This window comes from Pleuronectes platessa, chromosome 15 (genome assembly GCF_947347685.1).
Source record: "Pleuronectes platessa chromosome 15, fPlePla1.1, whole genome shotgun sequence".
NCBI lineage: Eukaryota > Metazoa > Chordata > Actinopteri > Pleuronectiformes > Pleuronectidae > Pleuronectes > Pleuronectes platessa.
This window is the reverse complement of record NC_070640.1, coordinates 19843698-19856217: the sequence shown is the minus strand read 5'-3', so window position 1 is coordinate 19856217 and position 12520 is coordinate 19843698. Positions and strand designations below refer to the sequence as shown.

At 40.6% G+C, this 12520-nt stretch overlaps 1 protein-coding gene across 1 annotated transcript; it reads right to left on the bottom strand.

Moving 5' to 3' along the window:
- Positions 1–358: 358 nt before the first annotated feature.
- Positions 359–8282, bottom strand: LOC128457247 (microfibril-associated glycoprotein 4). The gene is made up of 7 exons (XM_053441871.1): positions 8111–8282; positions 5805–5905; positions 4811–4969; positions 4218–4256; positions 4050–4146; positions 3773–3943; positions 359–3522 (listed from the first exon to the last, which is right to left on the bottom strand). Exons 1-7 carry the CDS (start codon positions 8265–8267, stop codon positions 3266–3268), a joined length of 981 nt encoding a protein of 326 aa, XP_053297846.1. The 5' UTR covers positions 8268–8282; the 3' UTR covers positions 359–3265.
- Between the last annotated feature and the right edge of the window lie 4238 nt (positions 8283–12520).

Genomic DNA, 12520 nt, shown 5'->3' with positions numbered 1-12520 from the left:
GACAGCTTATATACTCAATCTTTTTTTGAGGATTTTTTCGAAACAAATCAAATGAATTTAAAAGTGGACATTTATATTGTTTTAAATCAAATTTTACCCTTGTATAGTCCCCTATTCACAAATCAGTTTGTCTCATATACTTTAACAAGGTGAGACATCCTCTGTTCTAAACCCTCAACAAGAGCAAAACTACTAAAAAAAATATCAATCAAGTTCATCAACACAGGAAAAATTATTGAGAAATGAAAATAGAGATTACATTATCAGGTGTTAATAAAATATTTCTTCTTGAAAATGGATCAAATAAACTGATAAAATGAAAACTATTCAGCTAAAGACAAAAATATTGACGGCACGGCAGGGTATAATACTCTTTATTGATATTTATCTGCTCTATACCTTTCATCGGAGCAGATTTGAACAGAACTGTGTTAGGTCAGCGGTTGTTAACAGTCATGTTTTCATGTGTTGCTCTGGACAAGATAAATCAATCATTTATTTTCTAGTAAAAAAAAACACATTTATTCAAGTCCTCTTAAAACAGGAATCATGTTTGTCCTCCCGTTTATACTGACGATGACGTTTCCTCATGAAGAGACTTTGGTTGTTCTGTGTAAAACAAATATCATTTTCTACTGACAAATTATTTCTTTGTGTAACTGAAACTTAAAACAAAATGTGTTTTCCTGAAAATCTGAAAGATCCGAGTGTATTAATCTGCTCAGAGGCCACATGGTAAAATTCTTCTTTATCCAAGCATCAACACGAGGAACAATCAAAACATGTGTTGATACAAATTATGAGCTGATCCTATAAAACTGTGACAAAGTCAAAGATAAAAACCCATAAACAACAAATACAAAACAACGCAGATATAAAAATAACTGTGGACAGAAAAGTCAAACTCAAGTCGTCAGTGTGACATTACTCCACAGGAAAGCCACGGCACTCGGATCACGCCTGAAGGGGGCGGTCACCATCACTGTCGAGACTTTGATCAACAAAATCATCTTTAAATATAAGTGTGTGGATGCTCAGGCACAGGTAGCAGCGAATCATCACCGAGCAGCACAGCTTCAATTCAAAACCTCAGTTGGACTTTAAATATGTGAACGTCGTCCTCGACGTCACTGGGCGACCCGTGCACTCTGAAACGGTAAATGCAAATGTACTCCTGGTTGTCCAAGTTGGACAAAACCTCCACCTCGATGATCTGGAATAATGATATGAACGCAGTAAAGTCACAGATAAAGTTTGGTTTCATCAGCGTATTGACCCACCCTCATCACAATGATACTTTCAACAGCCGCAAAAAGTAAAAGATAAAAAAAGAAGTTAAACTCAGTAATCACACATAGCCAAGGTTGCGTTCACTCTATTGTGTTGTTTCAAGAGGTTCTCATTTCAAATCAGTTCACAACGTTTATCGCTGACTAAACTAAATCAAACATCAGTCGTCAATCAGAGTGAAAAACATCCACCGCTTGTTTCTGTAAAAACAAAAGCAGAACAGTGCGATGCACCTTCTATCCAACAGGGGGATAAAACAACGTTTTTGAAAACCGAGGCAGAAAATATGTCAGACACGTCAATGAAATAAATTCCTCACGTTCTTTACTTCATTTGTTATTTTCCTCTTTGATTTGACCTGATGTTTTATGATAAAAATGAATCTAGCGTTAAAAGAGGCAGCTTCTGATTTGTTTCTTGTGTTTGTCTGTTGAAATGTTTCTGGAGAGTTGTGCACGTGATGACGTGCGCTGACACCTGAGCTTTGAACACGCTGAAGCAGAGACAGTATTAAAGTGCTGAAGCACTTAGATCTTATTTTTGTACCAGGAAGAAGAAGAAAGATCCAGACACTTATTCTACCTTTGTTTTGATCAGTTATTCACTCATGAATTTGAATCAGTGAGAATCTGTGACGACAGTTTTCATATGAAATGAAACTTATTGATAAATTTCACGATTCAAAATCTTCCTCAAATAAAGATTCTGACGAAATAGAGTCTTGTCTGTTTAATTTCACAATTTTTACGTTTAGTACGATCAGTGATGGATACTGACGTCATTTACAGTCTGAAACTGTGCAGGAGGGATCGTAGAGTGTATGGAGACCCTGTGAGACACATGAGACACATGAAGACACATGAGACACATGAAGACACATGGAGACACATGAAGACACATGGAGACAGATGAAGAAGCATGGAGACACATGAAGACACATGGAGACAGATGAAGAAGCATGGAGACACATGATGACACATGGAGACTCTCACACCGTGGTGAGGTCTGTCTTGTCTTGGGTTTTTGTCTCGTAACTTCCTGTTTTATTTTGAAATCCTAACTCTCCTCTCGTTTCAGGTCACTTGCCCTTCCTCATGTGTCACTGATTCCGGATTGTTTCCACCTGTTCCCTTCACCCTCATGTGCTTATAGTCTGCGTCTCCCCTTTGTCTTGTGCCGAAGTGTTTCGTTCTTGTTCGTGCACCTAAGCCCTTGTCCACAGCCATAGTCGTGTTTTGCCTTGAGCTTTGCTACACCACGTAAGTTGTTTTCTGTATCCTCTTTGAGAGGGATTTTTCGTTTGTTAAAGTTTTTCTAGTTTAGCTTCGTTTTGTGTTCTTTGGTAATCTGTTCTTCTTCCTCCCTTTGGGAGCGATTTAAGTTTAGTGAGTTCTAGTTAGTTTGATTGGCCTCCTGTTTAGGTGAGCCTTTTCTTTTGTCCTTTTTTCATAGCTTGGTTTTTCCTCCCTCGGGAGCGCTTTTGTTTTATTACTCGAGCCTTTTGTTTATCATCCTTCGGGAGCGATTTATGTTTATAAACCTTCTTTTCCTAGTGCTTATTTTGAATCTTTTAGGGAGTTTTCTTCACCGGTTTATTTTTTGCCAGGTCCTAGAAATATTTACTAAGTGTTTCATAGCCAAGTAAGTTGTCACTCATCATAGAGGATCTGAACACAATAAAGTGTGTGCTGTACGTGAAATCCTCTGCATCTGAGTCCTCATTCTAGTCCAGGCCTGACAGAGACACATGGATACACATGAAGACACATGACTAAGACATATGACGACACATGAAAAGATACATGATACAAAGAAATCAGGTCACATCAGATTTTTTTGCGTCTAATTTATTGAGGACATACAGCAGGCGATGATTGACATCAGGGTTCAAACGTGTGATTTGACTTTGACTGATGAAAGCGACAGATGTTGAGACAGATCCACATCTGGTCTGCTGCTGCTCCTGGAAAGTTACTTAATGCACAGGACGGACCTTCATGACAATGGACTTCACAGAGTAGTCATGGGTGGTTTTCCAAGAGTACCAGATAACTCCAGTAGCAAAGGGAGTCTTCTCCTGCCCCCAGCGATAAACCCCATTAGGGTTTGCATGGTGACATGTGTTGTACCAGAAACCTCCCATGAAGTTTGAGGCACAGTTCTCAGGCCACATGTCCTGGTCTCTGTCAAAGGTGGAGAACTTCATGCCATTGTGTGAGATCATGGAGTCTCCTACAGAGACACAGAGAAGACACAGAGAAGACAGTGTTATAGACTGAAAATATCTGTAATCAACGAGGGATTTGTCTGAAGGAGACATGTCTCTGTCTGTTGGTTCGATGCCGTCTCTCAGGAGGAGTATCCATAGAAAACAATTTAAATAGTTCTCTTTTGACTCAACAAAAGAACAAAACTGAAAAACATTTTTATTTTCCAGAATGAAAGAAGATTAATGATAAATGTTTTTCTCACACACATTTACCTGCTCCTTTATCTGTGAAACCAGACACAGTCAAATTGTATCCGGTACACTCAGAGTCGACGGAGAACAGCCCGTAATGCGCGGACGCTTTATTTCCCTCAAAGTCCTCCATGTCCACCTGTAACTCAAACTTTGTGGGTCCTGAGGTAAGATAGTGGAGGTTGTCCAGACCTGTGGCCACACACACACACACACACACACATACACACACACACACAGTTCAAGGGGGTTGTGTAACAGTAAGGTTCTCAGCTGTTCCTGTGGTTCCGCTTCTCACCGAGCCAGTGTTCTCCCATCACCGAACCAAAGCCGACCTTGTACTGAATCCAGGGCCGGTAGAAGTTGACGGTTCCATCCATCCTGGTCTGAATCACCTGAGCAGGTAAACAATGGAATATGAGTCTGACTGACTTGACGCTTATTGAAAGTCAATAAAAATACTCACTGTCCAGGCTGGTTTGTCTGGACTCATCTGACAGTTGACCTGCAACACATCAATACATGTGATCAACTCAAAAGTTTCACTCAAGTCTTTTTCACTTTCAACACGTTCAGTGACACTGACCAATAGATGCCCAGAGGTTCATCTGATACTAGTGATCATGCCAAGAATCGAATCTACTTCATTTAAACGTTTCCTCCTGAAACCAGCAGCTTGATGAAAGTGAGTCTGATGTGTGAGTGTGAACGTGAGAAAGTTTCCTCCTTCACTCCCTGAACGTCTGTTCTCTGTAACTCTGGTGAGTGGGTTCCATCTCCTGTGAGAAGAACTTACTGAGAGTAACAGCTTCAACTGACACAATCAGCTCCAATTAAAGAGTGAAGCTGAACTGCGATCAGTTACAAAGACTCTGAGTTTATCTCTAATATTCAGCAGGAAACTTTGCAATATGAAGAATTCGAAACAGCATCAATTCCCTCATGTGGCTGCAGGGGGTGCTGTTGATCAGTATCCGTGACATGTTGCTTTAAGGATTCTACGTATGAAAGGAAAGGTAACATGTTTTACTCCAATAATAAAAACACAAGTGAACGTACTTCGACTCTGAGGTTCTCTCCTGCAGGGTAGATTGAGTAGGGGCCGCTCTGGTGGCTATATCCGTTTTCATTGATGTGGCTGCAGTCAGTCGGATATTGGGCGACATGGCAGCTGATCAACGCTGGAGCCAAGAGGAGGAGGAGGACGACTTGAAACAGCTGGAACAGAACAGATGTTTTCAATACTTTGACCGCTTGAGTCGTGGGGGCGTGGTCAGTCAACAGAGGTGGAGCTTATCGAGATAAAGATCCACATAGTTTGTCCCCAAAGCCAAAGCCACAGCTCATAAACCTCTCGACAACAACACAACAGAAGATTACATGTTCCCTGAGTAGAGTATGACAACATGTATGACACACGCTTATAAAACATGTATGAAACACGCATGAAACATGTATGAAGTAGAGAAAAGAACAACTGATGGTCGACCAAGGATTATGTCCAGACCGGTCCTGACCTCCCAACATCTGTTGCCACCGTAGAAACATTAGAATTGAGGAGAAATAATCTGTTCACTCACCTTCATCATCAGTGTTGAGGAATTTTTTACATCATCCCACATAACTGTATATGTCACTATATATTATGTTTAGTGTATATTCTATCTGTACAGGAGTCTAGTTCCATAGATCCTCCTTCTCTCCCTAAGCAGAACCCAGGTTAGGTTATAGATAAAGGACCAACAGAACATTGTAGTGTCTTCACTCAGGGACATTCATATCTAACTCAGAGGCTCTAGAGAGAGACACCAACTCTTTGTGTATTTCCCCAGACGTGAGGACACAATGTGATTCATGTACACACACTTTAAACTGAACTGTCCAATAGGATGCAAACACCTCCATGTACCAGAGAGAGGGACATTCATGGATGTGCTGTTGGAATGGGTGACGCAGGTTGAGGGAAATATTCTGGGAGGCTGTGGGAGACATCTTCAGACTTGATGGAGAATGTTGCTCATGTTGCTCTGTTAGTGTTTGTATATTGTTTCACCTTCTGGTCTCCTTGATGCATCAGCTGCTTCCGGCCCTCTCCTTTCACCACCTTCCAGGAAACTTCCATGACGAACAGATTTCTGCTGAAACTGGACTTATCTGAAAATAAAACAAAAACACAATCAACCAATGAGTGAACTCACCTGTCTCACCTCACCTGTCTGAGAAATTGCACTTTCTAGATTCTTGTTGTTCTGGGTTTGTTCCCTCGTGGTTGATGCACTTATTGTGAGTCGCTTTAGATAGAACGGTCAATTAAATGAAATGTTACGTAAAAAACTCATGGTAACATAATAACCCTGCCCACAACATTTGAGGTCGGGAAGTTCGATCTGGCATCGCTCCGTTGGGGAGAAACTATTCCGAACAGAAGCTGTTCGGACAAATCAAATTGTCAGGGCGGGCTTTGTACGATGATGGACAGATGATCAACAGTAATGTAATCAAAGAGCGCTTGGGCCCCCGGTCTCTTTTCTCTGATGCCTCAGATGAACACGCTTCTTCAGCCTGGTCTCCTTCGTCGTCTGTCCATTTTTTAAACACGGAAATGTCGCGTTCCAACCGTGTTATTAAGTTCTTACAGGAACGACAAATGCGATACGATTTGTTTGATGTGTTGTGGAGTTGTAATCCTAAAAGGAGAACTTGTTCATACCTGCATTCACCTCTACGCCGGGTTCACACCGGACGCTGAAGCGACGCCAAAGTGATGCGTAAGCGCAGCGCCAAGTCTTAAATAACAGCTGGCTCCCATCCACTCCCATGTTAAACCTTTGTGCGGGTCACACCGGAGGCTGAAGCGCTGCGCCAAGGTTGCCTAGCGCCGTGCAGCGATCGTTTCGGTGTTAATCTATTTTTTGTGCTTGACACGAGCGTATCACGCCAGGAAACACACTGAAAACACAAATGTTGGGATGCTGCTGCTTAAGGTTGGAGCAACAAGTAACTATATGCTTTTATACTACTGGATCAACGGGTGATATTATTAGTGCTGCCCGGCGCTTCAGCGTCGCTTCAGCGTCCGGTGTGAACCCGGCATTACTATTTCTCTCAAAAATGCTGATCGTGTTGGTAAGTTCTCCATGTAACCTTAAATTATTTTTACAACACCGGCAAAAATCGTTTTTACTGATGTTCTTCTTCTACTTCTTCCAGCGTGCGTGCAGTTGAGTTCTGTTGACAACAACTATGCGTCGCTTAACACACGTCACATACAGGTGCACCATAGAGAGCATCCTGACTGGCTTCATCACCGCCTGGTATGGCAACTGGACCAGCCTGAACCGTAAGCCTTTACAGAGGGTGGTGAAGTCTGCCCAGCACATCGTCAGGCCGGCGCTAACATCCATGGAGGACCTCTACACCCAGCGGTGCAGGAAGAAGAGCAACCAGATTATTAAAGACCCCTTTCACCCCAGCCATAAAAATGTTTGCCTGCTGCCGTCTGGCCGACGCTACCGCAGCATCAGGGCCTGCACCACCAGGCTCAGAGACAGTTTCAGCCCCCAGGCCATAAGACTTTTAAACTCCTCCTAACTGCAATAACTCCACTTAATAAGCACCGTGGCATATTTGCACTATTGCACAAAATTGCACTACTGTTTTTTCTTTCTTCAGCTGTATATATATATTTAGATATATATATTTTATTTCATATTTTTGATATTCTATTTTACACTATTTTATTCAAATGTTTTTTTTTTATTCTTGAGCATTGTTAGAAGAGAGCCTGTGACTCAAGCATTTCACTGCCAGCTACTGCTTAAACCTCTGTGCATTTGATAATAAAACTCTTGAATCTTGTATTGTGCTCTGATTGGTTGTAGGTCTATCCAATTGAGCGACGAGGCATTTTTTTTCCTGGTTCGGTTGAAACACGCCCCATAATCACAGCCCAATGGAGCAGTATCAGACTCATATTCTGACTAGAATTATGAGTATGACAACGTCAGGCTAGTAATGAGTGGTCACTTTATTTTCTCTCAAGGCTCAACAGCAACAGTAAAGCAAAATTTCACAAAACCTGTCCCATGCACTGTTAAATTTGACAAACATCCCATAAGGTTTGAACATTATTTTCTGTTGTCTCATTTATTAATCTCTGTTTTTGCCTTTTCCCAATGATTCTCTGAATGTCTCCAGCATTGTTCGGTTGTAGACGTAACAATTTTGTAAAACTGTGTTGCTGAACTTCAAGTCCAGTGTTCACCACGACCTGACATTTCTCACAAACCTCTTTCTAACTGGGACTTGACTCTGTATATAGATGGGTCCTCTTGACGTGACCTTGTCTCTGGTACTTACTGTGTTTGTTTTTCAGTTTGTTCAGATAACGACGTTCTCCTCTCGAGTTCTCTTCCTCATCACCTCTCAGCCCAGACAGCACGGAAGCATGCAATAGGCTACTGGTAAAACACTCACAGTCTACACTGACTCCAGATATGCATTTGGTGGAACTCATGATTTTTATACCCTTTGGCAAATTGAAACCTCCTCTTTCAAACAACAGGCTGTCACACTCACATCTGACATGTCACTTCCTTTTTTCATACACAGACAGTTTATATCACTTCTGACATGTCCTCCTCTCTCTCTGCAGTACAGTCCACTGTTACTCCTCCTGAGATCTCCCTATGGAAGACCTCTGGTGCGCTGTTCCGAACTGGTTAGTGGTATGGCCCTGACAACAAACCCTGTTTGCCAAAACATTTCTTTCTCCATTATGCTAAGTTAACTCACGGTAAAAATCATACATCTAAAATGGGGATGTTAACTATGATCACAGGACATAAATTTACGAAAGGTTTCTCCACCTTTGCTCAAAAATAATTTCAGGCATGAGTAATCTGCGGCACACACGATGTTGGACAGCCAGTGGCTACAACCAGCCAGGCAGCACACCCACTGCTGTATGACCTTTTGAACATCTAATGATGGACTTCATAGAGCTATCACCATCAGAAGACAAACCTCATTGCCTAGTGATGGTCGACATGTGGTCAAATTGGGTTGAAGCCTTTCCTGCCTCAAAACAACCTGCAAGTGTGGTCACCAAGCCAGTGGTGGAGCTGTGGAACGAGAGAATTGCACACTCAAAACTAAGCTTGCAAAGTGCTGTGAAGACACAGGTCTCACATGGACAAAGGTCCTGCCTCTGGTGCTGATGTAAATGTGGATGAGAAAATGAACTAGGTCTAATTTTTCACCTTATAAGATTCTCTTTGCATTGTTGTCCTCTCCACGTCCGACTTGTGTGATTTCCTCCTACACCTTCCATTTTATTTTTTATATGCTTGCTCAGTTACAGGAATTTACACTTTTCTTTGCACAAAAACAGCAGCAGTTACCTATTGTGTCCTCATCGCTATGCATCGTTTGTTCTGGAACGTCTCTATGGTGGATGTGACCCTGTACGTACGCAAAGTGCGTTGGGTGAAGAGGGGAATCAATGTCTTCCACCTCCTGTTGACCTTTATTTGTGCAACTGTGCGCTGGATTTGATTCCTCTTTTTGGAACAGTGATGCCAGTCAGCAGAATTTTCATATCTGCTTTCTGTTTTGTTTCCTGTTTATCACACTGTTTAAAAACCTTCCTTTTTAACTTCTCGTGGTTGCACTCTGAGCCATGTTGCTGGCTGTGTAACCTTCTGCAACTCCAGTCTGGGAAACTCATTATTTCGAATCTCATGATAAATGTCCACGACACTACATTAGCTACATTAGCTGCATAGCTAAATTAGCTACATCATCTCCAAACTTTCACTGAATACACTGTACAGAGGGACGTGGACTGTTAAACGATCAATATCGATAATAAATGCAGATAAAAAATTACTAATATTAAGGATATGCCAGGATCTATTTCTGATCCTGGAAAAAACATCAGTTTGATTAGTAAATTTGATTAGAATAGAAAAAAATTTTCGGAATTAACACAAGGTCTGTACAAAGCATTTAGACTGATTTCTTACATCTGAGGTTTGTCAAATAAAATAATTCACTGATAAATGTATAATCCACTAAACAAATATGATATAATAAAGAGATTTTAAAACTCCTGTCACAAAACAGTAAAATCTAATTAGCATATCTTTGCAATGGAACAGATAAAAAAAGACATGATTGTCAAATGTTATTGAAACTAAATGACCAAGCATAAGGATATAAAACTGTTGCACATTACAACCTGAAATATTGATAAATCCGTTGGCAGCTTATATACTCAATATGATTTTGAGGATTTTTAGAAACAAATCAAATTACTTTAAAAAGTGGGCAATGATCCCGTTTTCAGTAATCAATCAAATATTACCATGTTATATTCCCATATTCACAAATCAGTTTGTCTCATAGACTTTAATTGTTATTATTATGCCATTTGCCACCCCATGGCCATGACATTACGTACCTCCTCCATGTTTGATTTACGTGATGTGGAGGCTAATGTTGGTTTCATCCGTCCAAAGAATCTTAGGCTTTGTTTCAGATGTTTTCCTATCAAACTGTAAACTGGCCTCGTGTTGCTAGATCTTTGCACCTTAAAGCCTCTGTATTTAGGTGGCTCCTAATTGTAAACCCGATATGTCAACCCTCCTTCCAAGTGTTTGTGAACTGGGTGCATTTTGTAAAAAACGTCACAAAGGAAACAATTCTGTGATTATCCACTTTAATTGTCTTCAGTGGTCCCCCAGGCCTTGTTGAGTGTGTGGATGAGCTCACCTTCTTTTTAATGATGCAATAATACAAACTTTGTATTATAACTCAATCTTTTTTTCCCTTCGATTGTATTATCACTTCTTAGGATTGCAGATTGTTCCCATGACCACCTGCCAAAGTCAATTCTACACTTAGCATAGACTCTTCACTTTGTATCTGCTTAATTTGTAATCAATTAAAGAGAGCAGGTCAGCAAATCATCTAATTACAACACAACCTCTGCAAAATATTTGAATTACTGAATATATAAAAATGGCTGCATATCCTAAACGCTTCATGTAATATATTGGTTCACCCCCTTGAATTAGTAATGTGGATGTCCAAGGTACAATATAAAATCTAATTTAATTTGCTGAGGAAAGAAGCTGTGTCAGGCTCACTCAAATTATTAGCCTTTGCATATCAGGGTAACTTAAATCTACTGTATGAGGGGGAATAGCGAAAGCAAAGGCAAAGATTACCTGAGTAGCACCTTGGATAAATAATAGACCTCAAGGGTGTGAATTTGAGCATCATTTGCGAACAAAAACGGACGTAGTCAAGGCGCAGAAATGCACATGCAAAATAGAATTGATACGTTTGAAGAGCATGATAAACTATGGCCTTTATGTGCCTAAAAAGAGCATATCAATATTTTAACTTGGTTTGTTATGAGAGGCTTTAGGCAAACAAACACCTTAAGTGTCTGCTGACTTCTAACTGTTTAGACCCCTGACTTAAATGCTGTAGGATTCCACCTCCCTAGTCATTGAGAGGCTATTAGAGTAAACGCCACTCCATTTTCAAGGGCACATCGACGGCAATTGCTGAGGGATGGAGTTAAACAGAGCAGGACCTCTGTGTATTCAAAGGCTGCTGACTGCAAGAAGAAATGCAGAGAACTCTCAAATGAATGAATTGCCAGCTGCTACTACATGACTCCAGGGCAATTCTGCAGGCTCATTTCTATGCCTTTCCCCCAGTTTTCTAGCGTGGTAACAAGCTTGCAGAGCAACTGTATCACAGAAGCGGATAATTAATAAAAACCATGATTTCCAAAAAAGAAAACATGGCACCGGGCCTAAAATATATTTTCAGGGTTTCTATTAAAGATTGAATGTATCTATCTACACTAAAAAAAAAGAGACTATTTGCAGGTTGATGGTCAAATTTTCCAGGCCAACATATTTTGGTAAATATGCAAGGTACAGAGCAAGTCCAAAGGATTTCTATCAAAAGTACAGTTTCTCTTTGAACAAGAGAAATCAAGAAAGTAGAGTCTCTTCCTTTGAGCAAAAACACTGCTTATATAAAACAGGCACCAATCCACGGCTGGTTAAAGCTCATTTACACCACATATTAACTTTAAAGATTCAGAGTTTAGGGTCTAGGGACCTCTAGTGGTGAAGTTGCATGTTTCAGTGAATACCCCTCACCTCACCCTCACCTTCCAAACATGAAGGAGAACCTGTGAAAACCATTAGTTGTCAGAGAAAACTCAAAAGGTTTTTAGTTTGTCCAGTTTGGGTTTATGGAAAAAGCATGGCAGCTCCGTAGAGAGGATCCACTCCTGATAAATAAAAATACTCCTGATTTAAATATAAAGGGCCCATTCTAGGGTAAAGAAAACAACCATTCATACAATTTAAATGAAACACACTAGTGAAAACATCACTGGGCTTATTTTATATTCAACTTCTGCCTATAGATCCCTCTCTCCTAAATCTTACAAACTGGACCTTTAACAATGATGTAAAATGGGATCATCTAAATGCTCTGATAACCAAATCAGAAGTGGTGCTAAAAGAGCCTCAGCCAATCAGAGTAAGGAGAGGTACAGTAAACTAAAGGGATGAGCTGAAACATTCTTTTGCTCATTTATAATTAAAAACGATATCAAACCTGAGGTCAGCTACTTCCAAGAGATGCCAATAGTTCTTCCACTCCTCTATTGGTGTCCTTGTCCAATTGCACATCACAGTCCCCTCCCCCAAAGCAATACACACAAGCACAGACAAA

Bases quoted from the DNA above. Each gene is read 5' to 3' on its own strand.
- LOC128457247 (XM_053441871.1), bottom strand. From the start codon at position 8,267: ATGAGTTCCACCAAATGCATATCTGGAGTCAGTGTAGACTGTGAGTGT. The intron at 4,970-5,804 runs GTGAAACAATAT...GTTCTGTTCCAG, and splicing joins TGCATCAAGGAGACCAGAAG to CTGTTTCAAGTCGTCCTCCT. The intron at 4,147-4,217 runs GTGAGTATTTTT...TTACCTGCTCAG, and splicing joins CAGACAAACCAGCCTGGACA to GTGATTCAGACCAGGATGGA.